General features: G+C 38.5%; 1 protein-coding gene across 2 annotated transcripts in view; it reads right to left on the bottom strand.

Moving 5' to 3' along the window:
* DYNC2H1 (dynein cytoplasmic 2 heavy chain 1) overlaps nucleotides 1–13,730 on the bottom strand; it is a 376,065-nt gene that overhangs the window by 97,728 nt on the left and 264,607 nt on the right. For both annotated transcript variants that reach the window (XM_025893740.2, XM_025893745.2), the window contains exon 84: nucleotides 7,729–7,938. In XM_025893740.2, coding sequence (XP_025749525.1) covers nucleotides 7,729–7,938 — 210 coding nt within the window. The remainder of the gene's footprint in view (nucleotides 1–7,728; nucleotides 7,939–13,730) is intronic.

Here is a 13,730-nt window from a genome sequence, read left to right as displayed (position 1 = left end):
GGGGGGTGGGGGGATGGGTTAGCCTGGTGATGGGTATTAAAGAGGGCACGTTCTGCGTGGAGCACTGGGTGTTAGGCACAAACAATGAATCATGGAACACTACATCAAGAACTAGTGATGTAATCTATGGTAATTAACATAATAAAATAAAATTTAAAAAATAGAAAGAAGAGAAAGAAAAAAAAGAAGAGAAAAGAAAAGGAAAAGAAAAAGAAAAAAAAGAAGAGAAAAAATACAGGCCAATATCACTGGTGAACATAGATGCAAAAATCTTCAACAAAATATTAGCAAACCAAATTCAACAATACATTAAAATAATCATTCACCAAGATCAAAATGGGATTCTTCCCAGGGTGCAAGGATGGTTCAATATCCCCCTACCAATCAACTTATCTTAACTACTTCTAATTTCTTCCCTAAAACTACTCTGTACCCATGTATCCACTTCTCAATTTCCCCATGAACAAAGGATGATTTTTATTTTATTTTAGTCTTTAATTTCTTTCAGTGATGTTCTGCAGTTTTCAACATACAAGTCTTGCTCTTTTTTCTTACATTTATTCCCATGTTTTTACTTGTTTCAATACAATTGTAAGTGGAGTTGCTCTCTTAATTTCATTCTGGATACTCTAAATGCTATGAACTAGCATTCACTACTACTGTATAGAAATGCAACTGACTTCTATATATTGATATTCTTACTGTAACTTTAATATTCATTTTCCTAATGAATGATGATACTAAGCATTTTTTTAAATGTTTTTATTTACGTAAGTAATCCCTACAGCCAACATGGGGCTTGAACTCACGACCCCAAGATCAAGAGTCACATGCTCTAGTGACTAAGCCAGCGGGGCACACCCCTGATACTGAGCATTTTTTCATGTGCTTGTCATCTGTATATCTTATTTTTTGATTAAGTATAATTAACACAGTTTTATCTTAGTTGCAGGTGTACAATATGATTCAACACACCTGTCAGAATGGCTACAATCAAAAACACAAGGAATAACAAGTGTTGGCGAGGATGTGGAGAAAAAGGAACCCCTGTGCACCGTTGGGGGGAATGCAAACCGGTGCAGCCACTGTGGAAAACAGTATGGAGGCTCTTTAAAAAATGAAAAATAGAATTAACATATAATCCAATAATTCCACTACCAGGCATTTACCCAAAGATGATGAAAACACGAATTTGAAAAGATAGATGCACCCCTATGTTTACTGCAGCATTATCTGCAGTAGCCAAGAAAAAGGAAGCAGCCCAAGTGTCCATCCACAGATAAAGAAAATGTGCTATATGTATACCTTTTTGATAAAGTGTCCATTCAGGTATTCTTTTTTTTAATTTGGAATGCTTAACTTCTCATTAATGAGTTGTACTTAAAAAAAATTTCTAGATAAATGTTCCTTTATTGGGTCTAGCTAATCTTTCTCCTGTCTGTGGCTAACTTTTTATATTCAAAACCACATAATCAATTTGGGGATGATTTTTTATATATGTTTGGAGATACAGGTGAAGGATTTTAATTAATTTTTTTTGGCTTTGGCTCTTCAATTGTTCCAGTACTGTCTATTAAAGAGGTTTTCCTTTCACTCTTTAATTTCCATAGCATATTTGGTGAAAATCAATTGATCATACATCAGTGGGTCTTTCCCTAGACACTTTGTTCCATTCCACTGAGCTATATATTAGACTTTTGTCTAATGCCTTTTCTGTGTCTACTGAGATAATCATGTAATTTTTACTAGTCTATTAAAATGATAACTTTTTTTAATTCAACCTAATTTATATTCCTAGAATAAACCCCACTTAGTCAAAATGCATTATCCACTTCTATATTTTGTTGAACTTAATTTGTTAATATCTTGTTAAGAAGTTCTGGGTCTATGTTGAAGAAGGTAATTTATCTATAGATTTCCTTTATTATGATGTCTTTGTTAGCTTTTGCTATCAGGCGATGCTGGTCTCAGGAAGTTCAGGGAAGTATTCCTGCCTCTTCTATTTTCTGGAAGAGTTTACAGAGAGTGGGTATTATTTCTTCCTTAAATATTAATTAGATTTCAGCAGTGAATTCTAGGAGCTCTCTTTGTGGGAAAGTTAGTAACAAATTCAAATTCTTTAATAGATAGAGAGTATAGGCTATAGACTATTTCTTCTTGAATGAGCTTTGGTAGTTTGTATCTTTCAAGGAATTCATACACATTTCATCTAAGTTGTTGAATTTATAAGCATAAAGCTGTTAAAAATATTCCATTATGCTTTTAATGTCCATAGAAACTGTAGTGATGTCTCTTATCTTATTCCTGATACTGGTAACTTCACACTTCTCTATTTCTTCATCTTTCTTTTGCACTATTTAAGTAAAGGTTGTATTTCCATCTTATGTCCTATTATTGGCTCATTACACATAGCTCTGTGGTATTTTAATTTTATTTTTATTGGTTGCTTTAGGATTTATAGTACACATCTTTAACTTACTACAGTCTACCTTCAAAAAACAACAGCTATTAAGTGATATTAATAAAACTCCAAATAATATTAATAAAACTTCCATATAGCACAAAGGTCTTACAACACTATAATTCCATTTCTACTTGCTAAATGAATAGAAAAGGGCAAGGGGAAGAATAAATTCCGGAGTTAAAAATCTCTGCTAAAAAAAAAAAAAGTATATATTCTCTTATCATGCACATTAACAGTATTAAATTAGGGATACTGAAGGAGAATTCCAAGACACTAGAGATTCTGGATATATGCAGGCCCCTTCGTACTGACATAAATCAACAGGAACTGATTTCTATTTGTAAGTGTATCTAATAAAATTCAGATTTCAGTGAAGCTAGAGACAAAGAGGTGGGGGAGTTCCATCCCAGTATGTGATAAGCCTTTGGAGATGAGTATGTGGAGTTCAGCGTTCACAAAGCTGCTAAGTGCCTCTTGTAACAAAGACTACCCTACAACTGCATGATAGAATTAAATTACTCAGTGATAGAGGAAGTAGGGAGAACACTGATGTAGGAAACACAACACCAGCACTGCAGTATGGGCTCTGCCACTTTATGGGATATTTTCTGATCTAAGTGAAGGGGCATGATGAGAGCAGAGCACAGAAGTGCTCTCACCTGGTAAAGTGTTACATAAAACATAAGGTATTTATTCTAATGGAAAAATGCAAATCACTCACCATTAATAATTTCATTAGGTAAGAGAGCTGATGACTTTTTAAAGCACTATTTGCACGAAGGTAGATAAATTTTACAAGAGGGACCATTTAAGGAAAGTTGGGGGTCTCCCCAGACATTTCATAAGAATGAGCATCTTTTCTTTTCCCGCAAGATTTAGAGACCAATGATGGAGGTGGTCACAGACACTGACGAGTGGAGTGGGGGGGCTGAAAGGTGATGTGGCAGGTGCTTCTGCCAGTTTTTATGGGAATTATGACTACACGATGCATTTCTAAACCTTGGCCTGCATCAGAACCATCTCAAGGGACTGATAAAATGCAGACTGCAGGGGAACACAGAGTTTGATTCACACAGTCAGTCAAGAATTCACACCACCAAGTTCTCAGGTGATGTGGATGTTCCTGGTCTGCAGACCACACTTCGAAAACCACTGCTAGAAAGAAGACCATGGCAGAGAAAGGAGTGAAAGGAAAAAACTGTCCAGCAGAGGAGATCCTAACTCTTAGACATCCTGAAGCTATACAGTAAAGCTCTATATGTATGTATGTGCATATCTGAACAGAAGGCATTGCTCAGCAAAAAAGATGAAATGATTTTGTATTTTATCTTTTCAATTTTTATTCATTTAAATTATAATTTAAAGCCCATGTCCTAATATGTAAAAGAAGAGTCACAATATTTAACAGTACTGTTCTCTTTAACAAATTATAAATATTGTGACTTTTTACAAAAAAAAGTTTTCGTAGATTACCAGAAGCTGTCAAAGAAATAAAAAAGTTGTAATTCTCTCTAAGAAAATTCTTACTCCAATCATGTCAACACAGTAAGAAAATGTCAAGTACTGAACTATCTCCTAAATTACATTTTAAATCCTATCACTTAATACAAAACTTGTCACATTCAAATGTAATAAAACATTAAATTTTTATCTTGAAATAAATGGGATAGTACTGGATTCACAATTTTTGGTAAAACTCATTGGAAAGTAAATGTCAGAAACTATTTTATGGATCTTGTCTTGGTGAAGGTCAGCCCAGTCTCATCTGAGTCTCATCAGACACCAGGAAACATCTCTAGAGACATTCTCTGTTGTATAATGTAAATGGGCTTTGCAAAACATGCTTTCATCCTTGGAAAGAATTTTAACCAATTTGTTTTCATGCAAATTATAAAAATATTTTAAAAATAGTGATATTTTAGAGGCTGTATTTCTCAATTCAAAGTGTAATATATAGGGACAACCTGGGTGGCTCAGTTGGTTAAGCGTCTGCCTTCGGCTCAGGTCATGGTCCCAGGGTCCTGGGATCGAGCCCCGCGTCGGGCTCCCTGCTTCGCGGGGAGTCTGCTTCTCCCTCTGCCTGCAGCTTGCCCTGCCCTACTTGTGCTCTGTCCTTCTGACAAATAAATTTTAAAAAAAGTGTAATATATAAAACTTAATACATTAAAAATGAGATTGTCTACATCCTCAACACACTGTAATTAAGAAGTCGTCAGGCCCTGGTGCTATGCCAAATACAGAAACACTGGGGAGAACTTACTGAGTCAGGGGAAGAGAAAGAGGCGTTATCAAGAATTAAAAATCTATGACTTCTTTATAAAACGCCATTCCTTGGTTTTACTCATGGAAAATGTTTCATATAATAAAGCCAACTTAACTCTTTATCTTTCACTATGGTCTAATAAGCCATATTACAAAACCATCATAAAAAAATGATTTCTTCATTTTTTTCAAGTGTTTATGCCAAAGATCACCCAAATGGTTTACAGCAGAAGCAAAACAAGAAGCCAGGTCTGCTGATAACTTTTTCTATTTTTCATTAATATCACATACAACCCTCTTGAGTCACCCTATTCCACATCCTAACCAGCTCTTCTTACTGAGATGAGTAAACAGTAACCTACACTTTATCCCTACTTCTATAAACTAGTTTTGCACAATGTTACCAGTCAACTGCTCCAAAAGTGCTTTTAGCCTAATAAAGTTCTCCTGAAGTAACAATAACAAAAGCAACTATCATTTAAAGGATGCTTGCTTTGTACCAAGCACTTTCCCTATGATTTAATTTAATTTTCATACCAATTCCATAAGGTAGGTATCTTTATTATCCTCATTTTACAAAGGAGAAAAGTAATGTTTGGAGAGGTTTAGCGGACCCACCCAAGTCACACAGCTACAAGTGGCAGACAGACCTGTTCCACGGGCCACTTTCTTGGCCTTTTGTGACATTATTTCTACATGAAAATATTCTTATTGCCTATGGCATTTAATCCAAACACCCTTTCTTTGGCTTTAGAAACCTCAAAATCTGATCTAGGCTGAATTTGCTACGGTCAGTGTGTGCAAGTTCTCCCAAACTTGCTCTCCTCCCTCTACACTCGCCGTGCTCTATCGGTGTCTCCTCCTAGACCTCGTTCAGCTGTCAGTAAATGTAATCCCAGACATTGTGCCCTTAGCGTAAAGTTGGATTTTAAGGAAATACACTCTCATGAAAATGTATCTTTTGGTAAATTTAAATCATTTCTATTTATAATGGCAGCAGACCCGCCTAGGTTCCTGACTCTACAAGTCCTCCCTGCGTGACTCGGGTTAAGTGACTGAGCGCCACTCTGCCTCAGGCCCCGCCCAGTAGAATAAGGGTAACAGGAGCACCAACCTGTATGTGGTGCTTACATGAGCTAACCAATGTAAGCTCTTCAGAGCTCTTACAATCCTTTCTCAGTGTTTCCTTGAAATGCCCAAGGAGCTTTCATGACAGATAATATATCTACTTTAAATTAAAAAGAAGCTACATACAGCTTACAGAATATACTACTACTCCGATATTTTGAATATCATCGATTCAAATAGTCATCTATCTACAAAGAAAAGCCATTTAAATGCAGTACACAACGCAAAGCAGAGATTTCCTTTCCAAGGTAAAGGGAAAAAGGAACGTAAGGTTGCCAGAGTATGCCTTTTTGTCTATGCAGAAAAGGAATGGATACTGCAGTGGACTGAAAGTTTGTGTCCTCCCCCAAATCCATATGCTGAAACCTTAATCCCCTAGGTGATGATATTTGGAGACGAGGCTTTGGGGAGGTAATAAGTCATAAGGATGGAGCAATCATGATGGGATTAATGCCCTCCTAAGACCCAGGAGAGAGGTTGATTCCTCTCTCTTTCCTCTGTGCTACGTGAGAACACAGCAAAAAGATGGCCATGAGCAAACCAGGAAGCAGGCCTCATCAGACACCAGATCTACCAGCAATTTGATGTTGAGAACTATGAGAAATAAATGTTTATTGTTTAAGCCACCCAATGTGTGGGAATTTGTTATAGCAGCCTGAACTAAAAAAGAAATCTTTTTATGTAAGATATAGGAACTTCCAGGAAGATGATCTTTTATGCAGAAGACTTTAAGTTGACCGTCAGAGTTTTCTATTTTGAGGGTAAACACTACTGGGGGCAGGGGGAAAACAAAACTTTTTTCTTTCTAAATTCCTATGGGACCCTAGTGAAATCTTTTCCAGATGCCAAGTTCTGTAAGGTGTGTATTTTCCAAATAACTAAAGTAAATATATGTCAGATACTCCATTTTTTTTTTGTTTCTAGCCAATAGATCTATAATACATGGATTTTACTGATATTGAAAATGGTTTAATTGGGTGTCTGGGTGGCTCAGTCAGTGAAGTGTCTGCCTTCAGCTCAGGTCCACGATCTCAGGGTCCTGGGATCGATTCCCACATCCATGTTGGGCTCACTGCTCAGCGGGGTGTCTGCTTCTCTCTCCTCCTCTCCCCCTCCCCACCGCTCATGCTCTCTCTCACACTCTCTAATAATAAAATCTTAAAAAAAAATAAAATGGCTCAATTATTCAGCAAGAGACGTGGATTTCCCTTTCTTCTGCTAAAAGTACCTTGATTCTCCACTGGGTAACCATCCTTCCCTTACTTGGGAGTGTACCACATTACAGATGGAGCTGAGTTCATCCTAGCTGCTGGTATACATATTCAGCTGAAGCTCTAGCCAAAGAGAACTTTGCCAATCCTGAACAGAGAATGGTAAAGGGGCTAGGCATCAAACACAATCCAATCAGTTTGGATTAAAGCTAATCCCAAGATTTTTGCCTGAGTTACCAGGAAAAAGGTATTCTTTCTGTTGCTCAGAATGCCAGGATACCATCATGTATAGACGACCTGCCCCAAAGTGAAATCAACATGGAGGCTGCATATATAGACACATACAAACATACACATACACATATACAGTAAGCATACATTAAGTGTGTATATATATGCACTCACTCACAACATGACTGGACAGGTAGACAAGTAATACAAGCTAAGATCCAAATGACGATCTGAAGCTCTTGCATCAAGCTGACGTAACGCGGGCTTCCCTTGGATCCTTCCATTATATCAGCCAATTAATTCCTATCTGGCTAAGGTAGTTTAACTTGGGTTTTCTGTTACTGTTAACTGTAAGACTTGACACATGTATACATAATGAAAGAGTCATTTATAATAATGAAATAAAAACACATATATTTAATTTTGGCTTACCTTTTGGTTTAATAAAGCACTTGCCAATTTCTGTACTTCTGAACTCAGTAAGGTAGTTCCTCTGATGACTTTGCTGAGAGCGGCAAGAGATTGATGAATACTTTGGACTAAGCGAACGGCATTAAATTGTTCCAGAATGATGAATGACAATATTGGAGATTCTTGTCGATCATTAGGAGGAGACACCTTCTGATGAATCAGGTTTGAATTCTAGAAGAATAATATGTCAGGTCATACTTAACTGAAAAGCAGCACAAATCACTGACATTGAACACTTCAAAACTTATTAAAATTCCTTGCTGTCCCACTCCATTTTGTAATACTGTTGTTTTACAGTGGCCAAGTTTATTAAACCTGTGAATACACAGGAAGGGAATTCCTGGAGTTCACCACCATCTGAAGTGGTACGGGGGTGGGAACAGAGAACGGGGGAGCCACGCTGAGGAGCAGCAGTCAACACAGCAGGAGAGTTGGGAAGAAAGGATCTCTAAGCCAATGCAAAGACAGAACGCTACACCGAGAATAAGAGAAGAAAATGTGGCTTTGAAGTAAAAGGTGGTTATTTAATTCAATGTGAAAATTCCCTGTATGTGTATTACAGAACCACACTATGCATCTTATACTCAGGATCAGTGAATATTACATCTTCATGTTTATTTCTCCTTCTACACTTTAAAAGAGATTCTGACACATGGATTTCTAGAATTTCTCAAATTAGTAGGAAAAACTCAAGGAACAGGAGTTGTAGCTAAAGAGCTTATATGGTTAAGAAGAAAAAAATTACCTTCAATAATATTCTAAAAGTGCCAAAATACAATCAAGAGATAAATGTGGGAAGTCCTCTTCTCTTAGCTAGTATACGTCATCCTAACTTTACATATATCCTGCTCACAAGCCTGGTCAGGGATCCCTTCTCTTTGCTCTAACGGTTGTCACATTCATACATCCATGTCTTTTTCATCTATTTAGCATGATAAATAATTTAATGACATGATGATCTAGCGTGACTATTGCCATTAAATAAATTTTATTAGCTTAAGATTATTCCTGAATACTGATTTGGATTAAGACCTCAAATTTAAGCATGTTTATTTCTATTATTGCTATATAGGCATACCTCAGAGATATTGCAGGTTCGATTCCTCACAACCACAATAAAGCAAATATTACAATAAACCAAGTCAAATGAATTTTTTGGTTCCCAGCGCCTATAAAAGTTATGTTTATGCTATTCCATAGTCTCTTAATTGTGCAATAGCATTGTCTCAAAAAAACAAAATTTATACACCTTAATTAAAAAATATTTGTTAAATTTGCTAACATCATCTGAGCTTGCAGTGAGCCATCACCCCTCTGCTGGTGGAGGGTCTTGCCTCAGTGCTGAGGGCTGCCGACTCATCGGGGCGGCGGCAGCTGAAGGCTGGGGTGGCCGCGGCAAATTCTCAAGACAACAATGCGGTTGGCTGCGCGGATCCACTCTTCCCGTCAGGAACGAGTTCTCTGCAGCACAGGAGGCTGTTTGCTAGCATTTCACCCACAGTAGAACTTCTTTCCAAACTGGAGTCCATCCTCTCAAACCCTCTGCTGCTTTAAGCTGACGTAACATTCTGAGTCCTTTGCTGTCACTTCAACAATCTTCACGGCACCTTCACCAGGAGATTCCATCCCAAGAAACCACTGTCTTTGCTCATCCACGAGAAGCAACTCCTCATCCGTTCAAGTTTGATCACGAGATGGCAGCAGATCAGCCCCATCTTCAGGCTCCACTTCTGATCCGGGTTCTCTTGCTGTTTCCACCCTGTCGGCAGCGACTTCCTCCCCTAACACGTTGAACCCCTTCAAAATCATCCATGAGGTTTGGAATCAACATCATCCCAAATTCCTGTCCATGTTGATATTGTGATTTATATTTGGTATCTCATGAATCACAATGTTCTTAATGGCATCTACAATGGTGAGTCCTTTCCATTTACTCCGCCCAGATCCACGAGAGGAACCACTGTCTATGGCAGCTACAGCCGTACAAAATGTATTTCTTACATAGTAAGATGCGAAAGTCAAAACGACTCCTGGACCCATGGGCTGTGGGCACAAGAACAAGATGCACCTCACTGTCCGTCTCCATCGGAGCTCTGGGGTGACCAGGTGCACTGTCCATGAGCAGTAGTATTTTGAATGAAATCTTTTTTATTCCGAGCAGTTGGGTCTCAACAGGGGACTTAAAATACTCAGTAAACCACAGTGTCGACAGCTGTGCCCTCACCCAGGCTTTGCTGTTCCATTTCTAGAGTGGAGGCAGAGTCGATGGAGCATAATTTAATGTATAAAGGCCCGAAGAATTTTCGGAGTGGTCAATGGCAGTGGCTGCAACTGACAGTCACCAGGTGCATTAATTAAACATATTAGGGTGAGAAACTTTCCACCACTCTTGGATCCATAATCTAAGAAAACAGTTCACTGTACTAAACTTTTTAAAAGGGTGATTTAGGAGAGCATCAAAAATGCCTAAAATTCAAACAGAGTTCACGTAGGGACTATGGTTTATAGATGTGCAGTAAGTGTAAAATGCAAACTGAATTTCAAAGACTTAATATGAAAAAAGAATGTAAAATATCACATTAATAAATTTTCCACCTTGATCACATGTTGAAATGCTTATGTTTTGGATACATCAGGTGACATGAACTATATTATTAAAATTAAGTTCACCTGTTTTCACTTATTACAGATGACATCAACAGCTCCCGTCTGTGTTTCACGTCCTACTTTCATCACAGTCTTGCTCTGGAGACTAGCAAGTCAAATGCTGTATGTATGTTCAGCAATAAGAACAAAAAGAACAGACAAAAAATATACAGTACAGTCTCAAAAGTGATTAATAAAAGATGAAAAAGCATTGTGAAGGCAAAAAAGAAGAAGGTGGCAAAATGCACTATATAAGCTGTGGTCAATTAACCAGTGGAAAAGTGTACCATAGCAGGAGACCACAAACTATGGTGTATTCTAGATTGTGACACAATCCACCTCCTCAAGGCCTTCACAAACTTTTCATAAAAAATTCTAAAAATAAATGCAGCTATTCTGCAAACCCAAAAGGATGAAGTACAGAAGTAGCGATATGTTATAATTTTAAGACAAAAAAAATTGTGAATAATGTATTTTTTAATTCAATATATATACATACCTTAGCTAAAATCATCATGATTACAACAGGCACGCATCATGATTTTTGGTGAAACGACCAAGGGACTACAGTTGTATCTTTTGTCAACTGATTATTATAAAAGCCTTTTCTAATGACTAAATACAAATGAGTAAACCGTGTTCCTTTGAAGGATGGCTTTGACATTTTAAAGTTCATCTTGTCATGAAAAAGCTAAGTGTATTCAGAGAAAATCATTAAGTGATTATGGAGCTGCTGGGGGAAAAGGTTATGGGTATTTTAAAACTTAACTATTAAGCAAGGAGTATCTTTTGGGCCAGAAAAACGACCCTTATTTGTGGCATAATATAAGTGTGAATCCAGGATTTCTGTGTTTTGACGGACGTAACTGTCTAGACTCCAGTAGAATGGATGACACGGGAAGTGGTGGTGTTTTGTGTTTCATAGTTAGAGATGTCTAAAGATGGTTCTTCGTGAGAGAATTTCCGTCACGAGAGGAGATGCTAGCACTGACCAGGCCAGGGGTTGGCAAGCGTCCCCGTAAAGGTCCTGAGAGGATACTGGCCAGGCTGTGCAGGTGGTTGTCACTCCAGCACGCTGCTATAGGGCAGGGGGACTGCAGACGGTCGGCAGACAAGCAGGCTGGCCGGGTTTCAGTAAAACGATATCCGGAAAAGGAGGGCAGGCCGGGGGTGTCCCTTGGGCAGTGGCTGGACAACCTCTCAGGGCCACTATCACTTATTCAAAGTGTAATGGAGATTCAGGTGTGGGTCCTTCCCACATCTGCGATGCAATGAAATTAGTTAAGATTATAGTCTCCGTGTATACTTGCCAAAGCTTATAAAACAGTGATCAACAACCAGACAGAGGTTTTCTTTCCCCCCCTGCTCCCCAGGTCATATGATCATGTCTTGGTTCAAGATATTTTTTCTATGATAAGGAAGATATTAAAAAGACTCAACATACAATCCGCTAAAGCAAAAAAAGGAAATGAGAAACAAAAACAAACAGGTGGGAGGTTCTATAAGTGTCACATAAAAGGGGGTAATACCTTCACTTTTGGGGGTAGAAACTGTACTTTTGCCCTCCAGGAAGTCTTCATTCTTCTTTAGATAATCATTTTCTACTATCTTTCTGGGGCAGAAACAGCCTTTCCCAAGTCTTAGTCCATGTGGTTCTATAAGAGTTTACTCATCTCAGTTGCAGAAATCAGTGTGTGACTAAAAGCTTCACTAATAAGAGCATTCCATTCTCCCGACCACAGTGATAGCCAACGAGACAGAATCCAAGGCAGTGAGAATTCTGCTGGGTCTTCTGAGAAAGAGGCACCAGTTTCCACTAGATTTGAACCTAAGAGATCCTAAGGTGGAGAATAGGTGCAGCCATTCTGTGACGATGGAGAGACAGCTCTTTTAGTTATTACATATGTGTTATATTTTATAGAGATAAATGCACTCCCTTTCACAATGGTCAAAAATTTTGACATATCTCCATTAAATTATGTCTTTCCAGAAGTGGATTTCTGACAAGATTGTGGAAGAGAGAGAGCAAGGAAGGGAACAAAAAGGGGAATAAGGAAATAAAATAATACTATCCATTTGATAAGTTCGAAGGGGAGAAAGATCTATAGAATTCCTGGCATCCCATTTCCCAGAATAATGGGCTGTTTTGTCGTTTTATTTTCTTGTACCCAAAGCCAGTTATTAATAACAAACAGAGCTTAACGTAAACTTCGTAACAGCTATTCCCAGGATCATGCCAAATTACCAAATGGATCAAAGGAAACCAAACCAGTCACGTTTTAATGCTCATTTCATTTAGTTTATTTACAATTAAATGTGTGTTCACTGAGCAAGCAGAGCTCCACTAGGACAAGTGTGTGCTCATTTATGCAACAAACTGTTTAAGTCACACGTGCTGAAGAACTAGACTAGAAGGCAGACCTGCTGGTGAGAAGCAGAGCAAGCGAAGCCGAGGCACAAAGACAAAGACGGGCAGGGTAGTATCTTGCGCTGATGTGTTGAAGCTGATGGGAGGCTATCACATCGTCTGAAAACTGAAAGGAAGCTAGGGAGTGCTAATTAAAAAAAAAAGGAGCTTTTGTTTTAAATATAAATTATTTATTTTATGTGCCTTGAAAACTTCCTAGCTGTGATGTATAATACTACGATATTAACAAACAGCAAACCTAGCAGTTGCCCCCAGGGATGGACACCACTGCCAGGAGTACCTTTAGCTTTGTGGATACTACCCCTCGGTTTGTTGATAGTCATTTTCATACCAAACTTGGGCGTGCAGAATAAAATGGCATATTAACAAGACCACACGTACTTCTGGGAAAGTCTGTTTCACAGGCTCTCTGCTCCATGACACATGCAGCTCTCAGGGGAGGAGGCAACACCACAGTCTCCCACTGAGAGACGTCCCGTGGACCAGGGTCCCTGAGGGGAAGGACGACTAACGTTCTAGAGCAGGGACTATGCGCCAGGCACACCACATTATTCTGTTACATGGTATCAGGTGCAGCAATAGAAAAAACAGAGAAAAGTGGATCATGAACAATAACAAATGTCACTGAATTTGAAAATTTTATGCAAAATGTACCTAAGATGAACAGCTACCTTTTCTTCAATGCCCTCCTAAAACTGGGAGGCTGATGTGTACACTCTCAGAAAGATAACAAGACAACACAAAATGCTGTGTGTGTGCATGTTGTTTCAAAGTTTGAGAAGAGCCCAACATTCTTGTGCAGTGAGCGAACTGGTTCATGATGTGAAGGCTGAAGGGAACACTCAGGTTCCAGCCAGTCGGTGCCCAGACTCAACGAGAAGAAACGATT

Source organism: Callorhinus ursinus, unplaced genomic scaffold, assembly GCF_003265705.2.
Source record: "Callorhinus ursinus isolate GAN/ISIS: 27379988/994484 unplaced genomic scaffold, GSC_fseal_2.0 scaffold19, whole genome shotgun sequence".
Classification (NCBI taxonomy): Eukaryota; Metazoa; Chordata; class Mammalia; order Carnivora; family Otariidae; genus Callorhinus; species Callorhinus ursinus.
Note: the sequence above shows the minus strand (reverse complement) of the source record. Positions and strands in the feature narration are given on the sequence as shown.